The sequence below is a fragment of the Eschrichtius robustus genome, chromosome 5, assembly GCF_028021215.1.
Source record: "Eschrichtius robustus isolate mEscRob2 chromosome 5, mEscRob2.pri, whole genome shotgun sequence".
Taxonomy (NCBI): Eukaryota; Metazoa; Chordata; class Mammalia; order Artiodactyla; family Eschrichtiidae; genus Eschrichtius; species Eschrichtius robustus.
Genome location: NC_090828.1, coordinates 75215268 through 75235283, shown reverse-complemented (window position 1 = coordinate 75235283; position 20016 = coordinate 75215268). Strand labels below are relative to the sequence as shown.

At 37.5% G+C, this 20016-nt stretch overlaps 1 protein-coding gene across 4 annotated transcripts in view; it reads left to right on the top strand.

The window, feature by feature from the left end:
- Positions 1-20016, top strand: part of GPD2 (glycerol-3-phosphate dehydrogenase 2) — a 200414-nt gene that overhangs the window by 108179 nt on the left and 72219 nt on the right. For all 4 annotated transcript variants that reach the window (XM_068545088.1, XM_068545089.1, XM_068545090.1 and 1 more), the window contains one exon: positions 12706-12877. In XM_068545088.1, coding sequence (XP_068401189.1) covers positions 12706-12877 — 172 coding nt within the window. The remainder of the gene's footprint in view (positions 1-12705; positions 12878-20016) is intronic.

Below are 20016 nucleotides of genomic sequence, written 5' to 3'. Positions count from 1 at the left end.
TAACACGAAAGTTGCTCTCATCTTTGGAGACCCTTGGGTTCAGGGATACCGTGTTAAGACTTTGAGGTTTAGTAGCAAATGGCCTGTCCTTCATCTGAGCTTGTAGGAGAATGGCTACAAACGGTCACACAAACACCCTTCTGTTTTCTCTTCTACTTGATTCCTGATCTGAAGATGAGCCAATAACAAGGTAGACAACCCCAATTATTGGCTTCAACTTTCTTCCTGTTGTAAGTAATAAATTCCTTGAAGTTCCCACTGTGGTTTTTTTTTTTTCCATTTAAGCTTATATAATTTATGGCAGACTTGATTTATATGGTGATATGTTCCTAAAAAGTTATGTGAATATAGTCTTTTTGATAAATTAATGAATATATAGTACAACACTATTTGCTGTAATTCTATGGTGAAACAATTTAGAAAGCTCTGTTTTTTTGGGGGGTGTGTAAACCTGGTTTTTGGGGGTAAATCAGAATTTAGCTTGAAGGGGAATACAATTAAACTTATTCTTTCCTAAAGCCAATGATGTAGTAATATTTGTTAATGACAGGATCTTCATGCTTTGCAAAATAGCCTCTCACTTTGTAAGAGACAGCCTATACTTTGAGTGGATTACTAAAGGCTATAGTTTAGTTTGTTATGCATGGTAATTAAGGGAACATGAAAAACACGATAGTGGTGATGTTAGTGAGTTGATAGCATTAGGTGAGTTGAATTACAGGTAAACCTATATACCACCTTTGTGAGGAAAAACACGTATGCTAATGAGAGGCAAAGTGATGCATGAAAGTTAAAATCCATAGGAATTTTGAGAACATTGTTTTAATCTCAGTCTCTCCCTCTCAATACATTATTTGTAAGAGATCCTAGTAAACAAGGGTCTTTTGATTGGTAGTACCAATAACCCAAAATTCAAAAGATAGGATTGGTGCAGCAGCAAAAAAAATGGAATGATTACATCTAGTCAAAGTAAGATCTACTTTGGGGGTTATTTTAATGGATCCTCAAATGAAAAGATATTTTGCTCCCTGTATGTGTCTGTTAAACAAGTGTGGCCGGGCTTTGGTGAGCTTGTTACGGTGCACAGGTTATGAAAGTGTCCAGAACTCTAGTTTCTTTATAAGGTAAGGATACTGTCACTTTACTCCCAGGCTTTTCCCCCCTGCCAAACACTAACCAGTTCAGAATATACAAGCTAATGATCACAGTACCTGACACGTTAGCAGGTCTTTAGTATCTATTATACTTCTTTCTTTTCCCTGATATAAGATATAAAAAATTTGAAATAGACCTAGCCTTTGGCGTAATAAGAAAGGTACAACACCAGGTTTCTTTAAATAGCTGAGCTTTTGATTGGCATAATGCTGCTTACATTAAGTGCTGGCCAGAGAAACTGGTAGAGGTTAGAGAAACCTTAAGTTAAGATGAATATCAATCAAAGAGAAATCAAAATTGTAAGCACAACCAATCAAAATCATAAGCACATTAAATACTAGTGAGGATGTGGAGCAACAGGAACCCTCATTCATTGTTGGTAGGAATGCAAAATGACACAGCCACTTTGGAACGCCGTAGTTGGGTGGTTTCTTACAAAACTAAACATATTCTCACCATATGATCCAGCAGTCACACCTATTGATATTTACCCAAAGAAGCTGAAAACTTATGTCCACACAAAAACCTGCACATGGATATTTATAGCAGCTTTATTCGTAATTGCCAAAACTTGGAATCAATCAAAATGGCCTTCAGTAGGCGAATGAATAAATAAACTGTGGTCCATCCACACAATGGAACATTATTCTGCACTAAAAAGAAATGAGCCATCAAGCCATGAGGAGACATGGAGGAACCTTAATGCCTATTACTCAGTGAAAGAAGCCAATCTGAAAGGGCTACACACTGTATGAATCCAACCATATGACATTCCAGAAAGGGCAAAACTTTGGTGACAGTAAAAAGATCAGTGGTTGCCAGGGATGTATGCAGGGAGATGAATAGGCAGATCACAGAGGATTTTTAGGGCAATGAAAATACTTTGTGTGATACTGTGGTGATGGATACATGTCATTATACATTGTCCAAAACCATAGAATGTCCAACATCAAGAGTGAACCCTTAAGTAAACTATTGACTTTGGGTGATTATGATGTATCAGTGTAGGTTCATCTTTGGTCAAAAATGTGCCACTCTGGTGAGTGATGTTGATAATGGGGGAGGCTGTGAGTATGTGGGGCAGGAGGTATATGGGAAATCTCTGGAACGTCCTCTCAATTTTTTTTGTAAAACTAAAAGTGCTTTAAATTTTTTTTAAGTTATACTTAAAATCATAAGCATAGCATCTAGGACAAGATGTCAACTGAGAAAATTTCAATTGTAAAAATTCTACTTAAGTATCACTTTTCAATAGTATCTTTGATTGAATATAACTATTTATTTTTTGAATGCACTTAGTATCTTTAAGAATTTAACCTCAGTTGTAAACATTCTTCTGGCTCCTAAGCTAAAGAGTATCTGTGGGTTTGAAATTCAGTAGAAATCTTCCTGAGCACTAATGTAGCTGAAATTATCACGTGACACGTTGGCTTTCTGCTTACCAGATTGCTTTTAACTTTGTGAGGCAGTTCTGGCTACCAGACTTGTTTGTTCTCTCTGAGTAAACAGTCTTACATCTCCAGAGGCATTTTTCATAGGTTCATAAACAGCATTTCTCTTAAAAAAATCTTATAAAAGTGCTGTAACAGGAACTGTTCTTAAACAGTCTACATTTTTGTTGATTTTAACGTTTAGGTGGGAACTGTAGTGTTAGAGACCACATGAAGAATGTATTTTAAGGAGGAGAAAGGACTAGTGGTTGAATAGTAGGCTTCAGGGTTCATCTGCCTGCTTAGAGAGCTGTCAGCATTAGCATTACGTCAAACATGAAGGAAGAAATGTCTCTGCACCATGGTTTCCTGGGGCTTGCATTTGCTTTTCTGTCCTTTTGGAGCTTTATCTCTATGGATTTATTTTTCTATATATGGTGGGGCCTAACCCGTCAGAGGAAGATTCTGGACTGTATACAAAGTATGGGAATTGCAAATCTTGGGTTGCAATGCTAAATATATCTCATATTTGTGTATTAAGTGGAGTAAGCTAATTGGTGTAATAAGCAGCTCCCAAAGCTCAGTGGCTTATAATGAAGGTTTCTTTCTTGCTCACATTACACTTCAGTGTGGATAGGTGGGGAATTGTTTCTTGTAGTTATTCACGGACCTATGTCCCTTTATTCTAGTGGCTTCTCCATGTTCTATAGCTTTTTGACCCACTGGATCACTTCTAGCCAACTGTAAGGGAGGGTGGGAAGTGTAATCCAGCAGTGTTCTCTGGAAGAAGAGAAAAAGTTTTAAGCATCCAGCCATTAAATCTGTGTCCTGACTTTAATTTCTAATCAGTTTGACAAATAAGCTGCATTTTTTTGATGACAGTTTTATTGATAGAGTTTATGCCAAAGACTGTATAATTCATTTTCTTCTCTTGTTTAGAACCCTGTGCCTAGATTCCTGGAAGAATTGTTTTTCTCCTAAAAACACAACTAAATATGTTGGGGCTGTGTCTGATATCTAAAGCTTGATGAGGATTCTGAGCACATTGTATTTTCCATAAGGCGAGTTGAAACTAACTCTATATGGTTAACCATTTCTCAGAGGCATGTTTCATGAAAGTACTGAAATTATGCAGACAGAGCTGGAAATGTTCTTTGAAGTGCATCCTATCATTTTCCTTATAATTTTGGTTTTTATTTAACACTTAGCTCCCAAAGTGGGGCCATGGCAATATCTTTGAGTTATAACTCACATCAGGCCTTCGAGGAGTCTGTGATGCTATTTTATTGCTGGCATACAAAATCCGCGAGGTTAACTGTACTGCGATAGGTCACACAGTGAGTCAACGACTGAGCTATGATTAGCGTTGACAGCTGGTGAGCTTGTAGGCTGTTGCTAACTGAGCAACATTGACATTCATTTTGATTTGACTTTGCATTTCACTTTCAACTATTTATCCATTTTAAGGCCTCCTTAAGAAACTTTTTAGGGATATTGTGGGACTGAGGAAACTTTCTAGAAATGCTTTGGGAAAAGTCTACTAGCTTCCCTCTCCAGCTTAATAGTTACATTGTGTTAATGCTAGGTAGGCCCCCTTTTGGTAGAGTTTGCAAATTAAGAAAATAGATGCTTTGAGATGTTAGGCGATGTTAGGCAAAATAATTTTACATGCTTTATTTCAAAATCTGTGATTTTTCAACAAAGAAGTTCTGAGATCCAATTATATGCTTGTGAGTATAAACTAGAAAAATTATAAATGTGTATATATTTGATGACATAATTCACAGAGAAATGGAAAACGTGCATCACAAATTATACCCCAAACTATTGTTGAACTTAAAATTAAAATGCAGCCAAGGACCATCTGGATTGTGAAACTTGGAAATGGTCCTTTGGCCATTGAGTCAGCATTTTATTCACCTGAGAGGGATTGGGGGGAAAGTGAGTCCCATTTCAGTTCTGTATCCATTTCCAAATGTATGTGTTAGGGAAGTTTTTAAGGAAAAGTGCTATTTCGTGGAACCCTGGGTGTCACTGCCCGGTGTGGTTGGCCATGGGCAAAGCAGGTTCCCTCAGACTTCTGATTCCACTGGCTGCCATCAGCTGTTCCCTGCATTGCTGGTGCCTGCGAGGCGGGTGGATCTAGAGCCTTAGGTAACCCACACATACAGGGAAAGATAACCTAGCAGAGCTGAGGACATGGGATTTGGAGTCAAACCAGGGATCAGATTCTGATTCTCTCAGTTACTTGTCCAAAGAATAACAAAACTCAGTTTCCTCACTGGTCAAAGGATGAGTCCCTTCTGTGTCATGGTAAGACCCAAGGGACCTGACTTGTTAGTGTGTGGGCTAGCAGCAGCCCTTCTTCCCTCTCTGCACTCCCTGCTCTCAGGCTCCCTCTCCAGATCCTTTCACTCTCAGCACACTATTGGAATTGAAGAGCAATATCAAGTTCAGACACCTCCAAACACATATTCTATGCCTTTAAAATACTTATTTGAAAACTGGTAAAACGTATCCCTCAAACCTCAGATCATGTAGTTATGCGATTTTATTTGAAGTAGATTCAGACAAAGCCAAAGGGTTTTCCCTATTTTTCAGCTATAAAAAAGTTTTATAATTTAATGATTTGGCTATGTTGTGATTGGTATTAAAAGAGCTTCTTTGCGATTTCTTAAAGGAATCACAACCACTTAAAGGCGCGATAGCACCTTCAAGGTGAGCTAGAGCTCTTTTCTCAGCCACCCTAGAAAGATGGACTTGTCTTATTTTCTCTTGTCTGGTCCCCAGTGGAGATGACGGTCCACCCGTTAGCCAGTCTTTCTACTGAGTAATCATGAATCCCTCACCCAGTACGTTTATATTGTGAAATGTTGCTTACTGTCCTGTAAGTATAAGAAGAAACACCATTGTTTAGAATCAAAGTGATTCAGGAGGTGAAAGGTCATTAAAACATCTTAGGATTCATTCTAAGGAGTTGCTTATTGCATTTCCTTTCCAGGAATATGGAAATATAGTATTTTTCAGTGACAACGAAACATGAAGCAATTCCCCTTAAATCTAATGATTCCATTATCAATATATATGATATATATGATTCAATCACATAATGAGAGAGAGAAAGAGAGAGAGAGAGTGATAGTTGCAGTAAGAAGTGATTTGCATGAAACCCTACTTTATTCTCCAATTATTACTCTACATGATTACAGGACGACCTGGTTGGTAATTGCATGTGGTCTTTAAGTATGCACTTCTTTCAGAAATAGACACTAATTATTAGATCTTGTTTTCGGTCTCACCTGAAGTTGCAAATGTCTAGGATATATATTTTTTTAAATTTGCAAGTCTAATGGTGTACAGACATAGTAAAACTGATCTCATTCTGAATCCCGTTTTGTTCTCTGGGATGTAAACTCTCAAAGATTATGAACTCGGCTTTCAATTCTGTATAGGTTTTCTATGTGCCAGTCTCTTGACAAAAGCCATATGTTTGCTATCAGAATGCTGGAGGAATTTTATGTTTTTAAAATGTAGAGGAACCTTTGCTTACAAGTTAAAAAAAACCCCACCTACTTCCCCACAGCTCACGATAATTAAATATCATCAGAAATAACAACATCAAAGTAATATTAAATATTAGATATTCTCCTAATTCTACCAAGATAAGAATTTTTTGTTTTGGATCTGTGCTTGGACTTATGCTAGGCACAAGGCAGTTTGCTTTGTGTCTTGGGCTCTGCTTCCTTCCGGCGTCAGTGGCTGAATTAGGTAATAGATCCTGAATCTGATAGTGCTGGACTTGTCCTGTCTTTAGACCAGGCTTAGCAAACTTACATGCCTGCAGGGGCCAGGCTGGGATGATGAAAGTGTGAAGCCAGTGAGTGGGAATCCTGGGCTAACAAGGGTGCACAGCCCTGCCTAAGGGCAACAGCTGCTGTTCAGTTTCAACAGATTGATCTCAGATAGAAATCCTAATTTTTATGTGAAATATAGCAATTTATGTCATTTATTTATATTATTTTTAAGTTGAAGTATAGTTAACTCACAATGTTATATTAGTTCCAGGTGTGCAACATAGTGATTTGCTATTTTTATAGATTCTGCACCAAAGTTAGTATAGTATTAATGACTACATTCCCTGTGGTGTACATTACATCCCTGTGACTTATTTATTTTATAACTGGTAGTTGTACCTCTTAATTCCCTTTACCTCTTTCTCCCATCCTCCCACCCTCTCCCCTCTGGTGACCTGGGTATTTACCTGAAGAAAATAAAAACACTAATTCAATAAGATACATGCACCCCAGTGTTCATTGCTGCGTTATTTACAATAGGCAAATATGGAAGCAACCTGTGTCCACTGACAGATGAATAGATAAAGAAGATGTCGTATATATATGCAATGAATATTAGCCATAAAAAAAGAGTGAAATCTTCCCATTTGTGACAACATGGATAGACCTGGAGGGTATTATGCTAATTGAAATTAGTCAGATAAAGACAAATACTGTATATTTTTAGTTATATGTGAAATCTGAAAAACATGAACAAATGTTACAAAACAGAAATAGACTCACAGATATGGAGAACAATTTTTAAATATTGGATGTGTAACTCACGTTTTTAAGAAAGTAGTATGCTGACCAATTCACTACAATGACTTGGGTTTTAGCACATGCTGTGCCTACTTCCTTTCCTGGCATTTTCACCCAGCTAATGCCTATTAGTCTTTCTTGACCTGATTTAGCTGTGGTTTCCAGGAAACCTTCTCAGGTCTGGCTCATGCCTCCCATGGCTCTTATAGCTTCTTCTCTATCTTTAATCCACCTGTTAAGCAATATTATAATTTCCTCTTTATCTTTTTGTTTTGTCCTCCAGTCTATAGAATCCTTGAGGGCCTCCACTGGATGAGGAAGTGCAGTGGTGCGTGAGGTGTCTTCTTAGGTGACTTAGGGCATGTTGCCTTTCCAAGCCTTCTCCCAGAATCTCTGGATCAGTCCAGATTCCTGTTTAATCAACTGCATTGATTAATTTGTCTGCGAAGTTTGATTAGTAGGTCTGGGAAGATTTGGAGCACAAAGGCCCCCTTTCTTAAAGCGTGCTGTTACTTACCACTACTGTTTTATTCCTACTGCTTTCCTTTTATTTCTCCTCAATCGACATATTCTAGGGAAGGTAGAGTGCAGATGTGTTTCTGTGACTCAAAGCCATATGAAGCCCAAATGAGTCTTTCTCTTGTCATAATTATAAGGAGGGCCCTAGGCTGTGTTTACTGCCTCTAAAATAAACTTGGTGCTTAGCTTCTCAGTTGCAACACTTTCCAGCTTTTATGAAAAAAATAAACAAAAATAAAGTGTTATTTTAAATGTAGTGTCAGAAATTAAATAAATTACCCTCAATAGTGCCGTATATTTAAAAAAATATATTTTTGGAAGGATTGTTCAGCAAAACCTCCACGACAGAACCATACCACAAAACACCCCCAAAACTTTCTGCATTTGGTAACTGGTGATATCTCATCCTATTATAACTATTTAGTCTATTTCTTAATTTTTCTCAAATTATACGTAGAATCAGTATGTTGTGATGATGTAAAACTTAGTCTGTGTCACCAGGCTGCATAAGTTCAATTCCTAGCTCTACCATATACCAGCTGTATAATCACAGGCCAAGTGCTTAACTTCTGTGTCTCAGTTACTCCTTCTGTAAAATAGAAATCATAGTAGTACCTAGCTCACAGAGTCATTGTGAGGATCAAGTGAGTGAAAAAAGTAAAACCCTAATAATAATAAATATTATGCCTGGTGCATTATAAATAATAAATAATATGCCTGGTGCAGAATTGCTGTGTATATGGTTACTTATTATTTTTTAAGTCAAGTTTATTGAGGTATGATTTGGGGTGTAATTTACATGCAGTAAAATTCACCCTTTATAACGTACAGTTCTGTGAGTTTTGACAAGAGCATATGGTCATATAACCACCACCACAGTCAAGATATAGAACATTTCTATCATCCTCAAAAGCTCTCATGTTCTCTGTAGTCATTCCTCCCCACCACATCTCCAGACCCTGACCATCACTGATCTGTTTTCTGACCATATACTTTTGCTTTTACAGAACATCATGTAAATGGAATCATGCCCTATGTAGACTTCTGAGTCTTTCTTCTCTCACTTGGCACAGGGATTGGCAAACTTTTCTCTAAAGGGCCCGGCAGTACATGTTTTAGGCTTGCAGGCCATACCTTCTCTGTTGCAACTACTCCACTCTGCTATTGCAGTCGTGTACTAGGCATGAATGATTGGGGGTGGCTGTGTTGCAATAAAACTTTATTAAAATAAGTAGCAGCCACATTTGGGTGGAAAGCCGTAATTTCTCAACCTGTGACTTAGCGTGATGCTTTTGAGATCCATTCATGTTGTTGTGACTATCGGTAATTTGTTCTTTTTATTGCCAGTTATTATTCCAGTGCATGGATGCACCAGAGTTTGTTTAGTCATTCACCAGTTGAAGGATGTTTGGGTTTTTAATAATTTTTGGCAATTATAAATAAAGCCACTGTAAATATTTGCCTACAGATTTTTGTGTGAACACAGGTTTTGATTTCTCTTGAGTAAATCACCTGGGGGGGCCACTGTATGGTAAGTGTATGTTCACCTTTATTAGAAACTCTCAATTGTTTTCCAAAATGGCTGGATTATTTTACATTTCCATCAGCAATATAAGAGAGTTCCAATTGTGTTGTATCACCACCAGCACTTGGTATTGTCCATTTCTTTGTTAGATTTAAGCTACTCTGAAAAACTATGAAGCATCTTAGAAACTAAAGATGCTCACCTTTATGTTATATTAAGTCGAAAGCTCTTGAAGGGTTTTACACGTGGAAATGACATTATTTGGGTTTTTACATGATTACCCCAGCTGCAGTATGGAGAATGACTTGGAAGGAGGAATGGTAACTGTGTGAAGACCTGTAGGAGGATATCATTTTAATATAGAGGAAAGGGAAGATACCTGGACTTGAAAGGCAGTGAAGATGGTGTGACTAGATGTGAGAATTTTTTTAGGTGGTGGAATTTATAGAACTCAATGATTGACCAGATAGGAGACTTAAGAGAGTGGCACAAGAAACTAGATATAAAATGGTACCTTCATTGAAATGAGGAAAATTTATAGGGAAAAAGGTTTGGGGAGATAAAGTTATCAGTAGAATTTTAAGATAATGTGAGACATCGAAATGAAGGTGCCAAGTAGGGAGTTTGATATCCAGGTTCTGGAATAGGGGAGCATAATTGAGGGTCAGGGTGGTATGAAAGATATCTGATAATATGGAGGAAGATGATGTTCCCTAGAGAGAGTTTTTAGTGATCTGAGAAGAGTGAGTAGGACAGACTCAAGAGGAACCTCAGCGATTAATGTTGGACAGCAGACAGACATCCGAAGGAAACTAGAGAGTGAGTTCAAGAGGCTGGAGGGAGAGAGAGAGAGAGAGAGAGAGAGAGAGAGAGAGGTCATTTCAGACTGCCATCTTCCGGATGCTGAGGTGAATGTGCTGAGGTGACAACTGAAATGAAGGATGAAAAGTGCTCCCTGGGTTTGGCAGCATAGTGGACATTGGTCAGTGTTGGTGGTCTGGTCATGGTGGCGGTGCTGGTGTATGTGAAAATCCATATTAAACTTGAGTTGGGGAGTGAATGGGAGGTGAGGCAGTAAAAAGCAAGGGTATACAGTTACTTCAAGAATTTTCAGGCTGATTGTTAGAAATATATGTAAGAGACATTTTTTACCGTTTGTTAAGATGAGACAGGTTAGAGCGTACCGTTGAGAAGTATGAGGCAGGGGATGAGGACAGGAGAAACAGCATAGTCAGTGGAGAGATGCACAAAAGGCATGAGAAATGCCCATCAGATCTGGTGTACTTGCTGAAGAAGAGATTCTGCTGAGTTTAATCTCCATGGTTGCAACCTGTGAGCAGAGTAGAATGGGATCTGTTAGTATTGCCAAGTTCTAATGAACTCTACCATAGTACCGTCCTTACATTTATTTTCAACTATTTCTAGAAAACTTACCAAGCAGCAAATGTCAGCACAATTCTTTTGATGTGTGAAAATGCTCTGGCAGTTTAGTCACTTGTCAGTCTCATGTTCAAGTCTTATCCATCTGTCATGGCCCAGTTGAAAGCCTCAGATGAAAGACTCTCCCTCTCTAATCTGAATGGTCATAGCTTGGTGCTTTTTTTTTTCCCCTCTATTTTGGCATTTGTTCTTGTATGTGTTTACCGTGTGTGTGTGTGTGTGTGTGTGTGTGTATGGTTTTTTTCATTCTTCTCATTAGATGATGGAAAACAAAGACCATGACTGAAAGGCATCTTATATTCTCCATAGCACCTAGCCAGTTACATTTATTTAGCTTGTTACCTTAAATGCATGTAAATATGAACATGGGGAAATGGTTTTTAGCAGACAATTAGGAGGAGTTATATAAGGAAGCACAAGATTTTTGTGGTTTGGAATCTGAATTAATAGTCTGAAAAATTATGGTACCAGATTATAACATTTTGTATTTATGATACTTAGTAAAATATGTTTTGGAAGTTTCCTGTTCCCTGCTATTAAAGAATCAAATTATTTAACAGTAATACAACCCCTCTTTGGTGTAATTCATAGTTTACTACCTACTTTCATATCATTATTCCCTTACTGAGGGTAACCCAAAGATAAAGAGATAGAGGCATCACAGGGGTTTCATCCCATGTTGCAAATGAAGAAACCAAAGCCAGAGAGATAATCGGTCAAAAGTCCCTTTACTAGTAAGCACAAATGCTAAGATATAAGCCAGGACCCTCTGATTCTAATCCAGGTTTCTTTCAATGTGCTCTATGGCTTTTAGGGTTTTTTTAAATAGAAATCCAATTGGCCTGATAATAATTAAATCCAATTGTAAGGAGCACTTTGGTCTATTTTATTTAAATGAATAAAAAATCACTTATCAGGACAGTCTCTTGGTCAGAGCTAAGACCACCTTTTCTGGAAGAAGCTTGGCCTTGTGGTTCAGAGCTTCATACATGGCCCTTCAGCAGAATGGGAAGAACACTGCCCTTGTGGGTTGTGCTGATGCTGTGATTTAAAGAAAAGAAAATAGAAGCCACACATCTGTGGAATACTAACTGTTAGAGCAACAGTGACCAGCACTGTTCAGTATAGTGAACGAACCTAGTATTCGCATTTTGGAGAAAAAACAGATGCATATCTGTTTTTCTAAGCTTTTGACTCTGACTTACTACTTTTTTTTATATAAAGACTAGCATCATTTTCTATTTAGGATGATAACTTATATTCTAATGAAAGAACTAGAAATAAGGAAGGTCATTATCCTTTAGGGGGACTATGGCTGGCTTTAATTATATTATTGTTAAAGCTTCCACAAATTGAAATAGTGTGTTTTAAATATATAAAATCTATAATTTTCTGTTAAAACGTTGAATGGGGAAGCCTCTGACTAAAATCTTTATATAGTATTATTCCCATCGGCCGGAGCTGATTATTAAACTGGATAATAACGTCTGTTGAACAGATTCTTTTTAATTGTACTGACTTTAACTTATAGATCCCCAAACTCAAGAATATATTTTTGTCAGGGGAATTAAGGAATGAAGAACATATACTTTTAAGAAACTGCGGAAAGGCATAAAGTGCTTTTTCCTCCTCCTTTCCACACTTTTAAATGTTATCTGAATGAATGGCTGCTACCGGGTAAAACATTTCCTTATGTTCTCCTATAAATTGTCTTAGACAAGGTATCTGGGAATTGCTGTACAGTGTGGGAATTAAGTGAACTTGGTTGTATATGAAACCAAAACGATCAGTTGAGATATTGAATCTGAAACCAGGTGTTCCACGGTTAAATAGTTATGATTCATGGAAAAAAAAACCCACAGAATTTTAAGGACTTTTTTTTCTCCAAGGCAGTTGGTTCTATCACTCACTCCGTGTGGACTGTAGACTCTGGTCTAGCTCCGGTTATCCTTATCTCCATTACAAATCTTTTTTTAGTATATCGTAAAATTTATTAAATTGGCATTCCAGGCAAACATTTGAAAATGGTCTTTTACCTCAGGTGAACCTGGCCTTTGTTGAAGCAGCAGACTGCGTCTCAGAACCTGTTAACCGGGAGCCTCCTTCCAGAGAAGCTCAGATACTGACTTTGAAAAACACGTCTGAATTCGATGTACTTGTCATCGGAGGAGGAGCAACAGGAAGTGGCTGTGCCCTAGACGCAGTCACCAGAGGTGAGTTCTGGTGTGGGTGGATGTAACACAGGTAAAGGTTCCATCTGTCCTTCTGATACAAACACACAGTGTGCGCTCCGTGCTGGGAAGTCACGTTTCTGTTGCATTGCTTAATTTTCCGTTCTTTGTGAAGCACCTTCCCATTTTTAAGATGTAGGTACTTGCACAATTTTGAAATTAAATATAGTTTGTCTTTTACACTGAAATGAATTTATTTAAAAAGAAAACTTTATATTCCTGTGAATTCATTGATTTGATGTTCTGGTTAGTTTTTTTGATACACAGTTAAAGTACATTTATGTGAAATAAAATTATTTGTGTATCACCTAAAATCACATTTATGTCAGTGATTTATCTTTAATAAAAAGATTTATTTAGATGAATTAATCTATTAAAATAATTCTTTTTGTTTCTCTATTGATTAAAATAATCTCTTCCAATGAAATACAGACTACAGTTTGGGAAACTCTAGTTCAGGTGACTGAATAATGGAAAAGACTAGCTAACCTGTAGTTCTGTCTCACTCTATTAGTAAGCTTCAGGAAAGATATGAGAAGTTCTTTCAAAATGGCAACAGGATATATAAAGAAAGAAATTTTAGTATGGAACACCAATGCTCTTACATATGATATATTTAATGATTTGCTTCTTTTGCCTGTGGTTATTAGTGTGGAGTTTGGAATCAAAGAAATCTGACTACATATCCTGGCTGAGCTGCTTTATCAGATGTATGTATGTATATACACACACACACGCACATACACTTAAGCAAGTTACTTAATTTCTCTAAGGTCCCTCATCTTTCAAATAAGGAAGAAAAATCTTCCGTTAATGATTGTTATGAGGATTAAATGCATAATCATGAAGAGGATTTAAAACAGTGCTTGTCACACGAAGTAGAAACTCAATAAATTGTAGATAGTATTATAGCTGCCATTAATAACATGAAGGCAAAAGACTTTTAGAACCAATTGTCCTGGAGAAATAATCCTTTGTGATTATTTTTAGATATATCAAATTGGACTGGGTACTGCTGCAAGGAATTTTGACTCCAAATGATTTTAGTTACTATATAAGGTTCAGTATTCATTGCAGTTTCATATTCAGTGGTAATAGTTTATTACATGGAATACTTTTTCTCAGATTAAGTTACTACCACACCCACCCTAGACTTAGTTACTTTGCATATCTGGTAGATTTTAGTCTTACAGAAATGAAATAAATTTCGTGAGATTAGGCACACATAAGCCAAAAAGTATGCTAGATTTACTGTGATTGCACAGGACCCCCACTTGAGTTTTGATCCATGTAGACATCACAGCCTAGGTCCTTTCTGTCAATTCCAAATAATGGTAAATTCACAGTAATAAGTCCTGGAACATACTCAGTTTCCTGGCAGACCCTAATATTTATATAATTCTGTCTCCATCCATAGTTTATAATTTAAGCTGCATTATCCTGGGACATACTAAGTCAGATGGAAAGAAGAGTTGAAGTTACCTCAAGGTGTTTGAATTCAACACTCTTCCCTGGAGTCCTGGGAAAGAGTGTGTCAAGAGAAGACACATAGGCAGTGTAATGGGAGGTCTCGTTTGGGACTGCCCCAATTGTCCTGGGACTACCCCAGGGGTTAGAGGTTACCAGATGACAATTTTCTATGTCCAAGAGGATCGTTTCCCCAGTAGGGTTCAGAAAAATATTTCTTGCTGTCTCCACTTATGTTCATGCTATGTACCGAAGTATACGGCAGTTCTTTTTCTTTCATTTCAACAAATATTGGCTGAGTGCCTGCTTTATGCGTGGCAATATTCAAAGTACTACATGACAATACAAAGATGTTTGATCCAGGATCCACCCTTAGGTTGCTCCAAGTTCTGTAGTTCTGTAGTAGACTGAGTTACCCTATAGAGAATATGTGCCTTTCAGGAGGCTTGGGGGCATTGTTATATCTGCATAGAATGGCCTGGAGAAAGCAAGCTGCTATTTAGCACGGGTAGAATTTTAGTAGGCAAACATTGCTTGCTGAAAGTGTGCCAATCTGAGGGAACATGTGAGAGGAACAGTGTGTGTGGGAAACAGCCCGTGTTTCAGTTGGGATCACCCAGGCTGTGCTGGGGAGGATATGAGAGGAGTGCAAAGGCAGGGCTGAGCCTGGGTTACCGGGGAAAGGCCTTTGGACTTTACTGAACAGGCCACTCTGAGACAGTGAAGAGCCTTCGTGATGAGGAAAGGATAGGCCATAAGGAAGAAGCAGGCACGGGGCTAAACTTTTAAGAGATCTAGAGACAAATAAAACAGAAAGGACGTAACTTGCTGGTGTAGTAGGATATGAATAAGGGAGGCAATATGTGCAAGAATTGTTTCTTCTTTCTTTTCTTTTTAAGATAGGAGCCATCTGAATATTTCTGTAGACTGAGAGGAGAACCTTAACATGCAAATAATAGAAGGCTGCATGTGGAACAAGCTCTCGGGAAAATACGAGGCATGGGATATCAAAGATGTATCTTAGCTTTGGCAGGGCAAGAAGAGACATTTCTCAGAGACAGATACAAAGTGTAAAGATTCTAAGGCATAAAAGAGGGAGTCTGTGTGACTATGAAGAGCTATTCTTAAACACTCAAAAAGAAGTGAGATGTGCTACTTATGGATAGGAGTAGGGACTTGGATGTAGAAAAGATTTAGAGAATGTGATAGGAATAGGGGTTGCTTTGCTCTGGTTAGAAAAGGATATCTGTGTGTGTGTGTCCCCATGTGTGTCTAATATTGCTCAGAGAAAATACACGGTAGGGTAGAATCCCAAATGGAGAACTGACTAGGTATCAATGACAGAAGGAGAGAATGAGAAAAGATTCCATGAAGGCAAGAAATTGTTTAAATGGAAACTTAGGACTGGTAGGGAGAGGTAAGGGAAGTTGGAAAGCCAGCTTCCCTCAAAGAGTTAGGACCGTGAGTGCAGTAGCAAAAAGGCAGCTACTGATTAAGTGCCTTTTTATTCCTTTTCTCCTTTTGAAAAGTCTCACCTATATTTGCTTTTGTGCATTTTTTAGATATCTTTTTTTTTTTTTAATTTTTATTTATTTATTTATTTATTTATGGCTGTGTTGGGTCTTCGTTTCTGTGCGAGGGCTTTCTCTAGTTGCGGCAAGCGGGGGCCGCTTTTCATCGCGGTGCGCGGGCCTCTCACTATCGTGGCCTCTCTTGTTGCGGAGCACAGGCTCCAGACGCGCAGGCTCAGTAGTTGTGGCTCACGGGCCTAGTTGCTCCGCGGCATGTGGGATCTTCCCAGACCAGGGCTCGAACCCTTGTCCCCTGCATTGGCAGGCAGATTCTCAACCACTGCGCCACCAGGGAAGCCCTATTTTTTAGATATCTTTTTAAAAACATAGATAAGATCATACTGTAGTCATTACTTCGCAGTGTGTTACTTTCAAATAACAGTATAGTTAATCAATCTTTACATGTATATGGTATTCATTGTTTTTCATGGCTGAAAAATTCATCCCAAAGACGTTCTTGTTAATGACTCTTTAGGTGGTTTCCAGTTTGTTGTTTTGTTTCATTCTGCTGTTTAACATAATACTACTTGTGAGTCAACTGCTGCACCAGCTCTGGGAATATAAAGACTAACAAGATGTGGCCTTGCCCTCGAGGAGCTTATAGTTTATTAATATTTGCTGAACAAACATTTTTCCTTTGGGCAATAAAGAGTGTTACCTAGGACATTAGCAGACGATTGTGGGTGATGGCAGTGATGGTGATTTTGAAAAGATAAGAGTTTTCAGAGCCAGAATGTTGACAAGATTTTCAATACTTATAGTTAGTAACAGCTAAGAAAATGGTGTACTTTCAGTATCTCCTGGTATTTCAATTGCTGTCTTTTAAAATAATTGACTGACTGTCTTGTTTTATGTATACGGAGTTACGATTTATAAAAAGGATGGATAAACCATAGTTTGTATTTCCTTTATTATGCTGGTAGCCCTCTGAGGGTAGCATTTATAATTAAAATGTATAGAGATGCTGAAGTTAATCTATATTTATCCTTTTACTACAATTTCTGATCATATCAGTAGCCCTCTGAAGTGTGAAATAATCATGGGCATTTGGTTAATGAATTGTGCATTGTTGCTGTTCATTCATAGAATTTGCTCTTTTATTACATTTGATGCTTCACTTAACAACAAATTTTGCTTTCTCTGCGTTTGATACGTTTTTACCAAATTATTCCTGACTGTATCCATTAATCTTTAGTCACATTTGACAAAAATAAATTACTGTGATCTTTTAAAGTTACCAGTAATAATTAGATTTTTCAGGACATCAAAGTTTTGGGGGAACTGCTAGATGTTAAAAGGCTCGTATAAAAATGTTTTCACAAGGTTTTCGATGAAATGTTGTGCCCAAATGCAATTTTGGTAATGGATAAACAAAGACCATAGAAGGAAGAGAAAAAGTCATGACGTTTTCATAATGAACATTTATTTGCATTCTTACCATCTGCATTTTCTTGGGACTCAGTTTTTCATTTGTTTCATTTGGGAATATTATTTTATAAACATAATATGCACGGCTCTCCTCACGTTCTCCTGCAGGTCTCTAGGATCAATAGGAATTGCTTCTCTGTTTAACACCTCTGTGGTCAGTCCCCAGCCTCGAAGCACGATGATATAGGAGGCACTTTGCCCCCAAAAGAGAGCTGGAATGAAGAGACTCTGATAAATATAGTCACTCCCTCAGGGGGCTTCAAGATGTTTTTTTTCAGCTCTTTTTTGTTATTTTATGTGATTTACCTGTATGTATCAGGGGTCAACTAGTACAATTTTGGTTTAAAATCTTATTTATAAACTTAAACTTTATGGCTTCAAAATTCCAGAGAAGACTGCCTCTTGCTAGAAGAAAACATTAATTGTAGTTCTCTTGTTTAAAAATGTATATGTACTTCTAGTTTATGAATGGTGCCTGGCTAGTAATTCCTGAATTCTCACCACAGTTCCTTCGAGTCTGAGACAGTATAGCATAACGAGTAAGGACACAGGCTATGAAATGAGAACCAAGTGGGATCAGTCAGCTTCATCATTTACTAGGTCCATGACCTTCAGTAAGTGTTCTAACCTTACAGAGAGCCTCAAGGTTCTCAGACATAACGGAGGATAACAGCAACACTCTTCTGCATAAATAAAGGTTTGTGAAAAGGAGCAGGTGTGTGCATTTTTAATTGCATTAAAAACTGCAGAAAAGGGAGAGCCATGGAAGATAGTGCATTTTGGGAATTACAGATCTCCACCCCCTTCTACCACTGCCCCTCTCCCACCATGAGGGTAGAGAAAATCCTATTTCAGGACACTAGAATTGCAGCAGATGAAAGTTTGCTACTTACTGGACACTGCTGATTAGACTAGGTTGCAGATTGCTACTAAAATTAATCTGGAAATTTGATGTAATTTAGTGATTACGTTATAGTGACTGTCTCTGGCAGGAGTAGGGTGGGGAGGATTAGAGAAACTGTGCCAAAGTTATCTGGAAAAATCAGCCTTTGAGATTTACTAGATTAATTTTGAAAAAGAATAATGATAAAGGAGATAGAACTCTATCAATATCGAAGTGTATTCTAAAGCTACTTTAATTAAAATAGTTTGCTAAAGGAACGGAGAGATAAGCGGAACAAAAGTAAGAGGCTAGAAATAGATCTGAATACATAAAATTTAGGATATGGTAAAAACATTTCATATTTGTCATTATTGGTTATTTAATAAGCGACATTGAAGTATCCACTTTCCCAAATTTATATTTGTATTTATATATATTATGTATATTTATATTCTGTTTATCATGCTCTCTGTGGATCAAGGATTTAACAATAAAACACCAGAAACCTATTAGAAGAAAATATATGGAAATTTTAAAAAATGGAGTAAGAAAGGTGTTTTTAAGCATGACATCAATAAAGTCATTTTCCTTTTGGCAAATCCTGTTAAATTTGATTTCATAAAAATTAAAATTTATCTATGGAAGAATATAATAAACCCCTGTGAAACTGGAAAAAACATATCCGACAGGATTTGTTTCATATTGTTTTCAACTTTTCTATATCCTTTTGTTTTAGTATGTCTATGATAAAACACAAGTAGCTGGATTCTTCTTTTTTTTTAACGCTTGATAGATAGAATCTGTCTTTCAACAGGTGAGTTTGGTCCATCTCCATTTATTTGGATGCCATGTGCTTTTATTTTGTATTTTTTACGTTATATCTTTTTTTACTTTGCTCCATTTCCTTCTTCCTTTCCTCCATATTAAATCAGCTTTGTATCACTCTCTGTTTCCATACATTAAACTCTATAGATACAGTTGCTGCCACCTTCAAGTCCCATCAGAGACTTTTCTCAAAACCAAATCGAGGCTCCTGCCCTGTGTTGATCTTGGCCAGCCAGCTGGTGGTTCCCTGGCCTGCCAGGTACTGCTCTCCAGGCTGGGTCCATCTTCCTGCCTCCTGGGCATGTCCCAGCAGATAGTCCACAGCCCCAGACAGTGGTCAGCAGAAGCTTTTCCACCCTTCTTCAATCCCTGGATTCCAGCACTGGTCTGTCTTCTTCACCTCTCCCTATCTCTTGCCCTTCAGGAACTGAAATCTTGGTTACCTTTTCCTGTTTCTAGACCCAGAGTCCACCAAGACAGAGGCTTTGGGCCTAACTACTCTGCTCTGAGCTTCTGCTACATTTCTGGTCCATGAGGTGTTTATTTTTGAATCAACCATGCCTTAAAATATATGTATGTATGTGTGTACATATATATATATACATGTAAAAATATATATATATATATATAATTTTCTCTGTGTTTGGAGAGGAAAGAGTTTAAAGCTGAACTCGCAGTGCCATATTGGTCAAAATTTTACCTGTAAGCAATATTTATAATAGCAAAAAGAGTGTGGTGTGGTTTAATAAATTGGGTCTATTCAGTTATTCAGAGAGGTTTATAAGTATTTACAGGGATAATGGCTAAAATGTATTGTAAATTGAAAAACAAGTTGTGACGAATGAGTTTGTTGATTGTATTTGTTTTTGAAGCAAAAAAGTACACAGGTTTATAAGCATAAAAAGTTTCCGGTAGAATATATGGGACATTTTTAATAGTGCAGATTG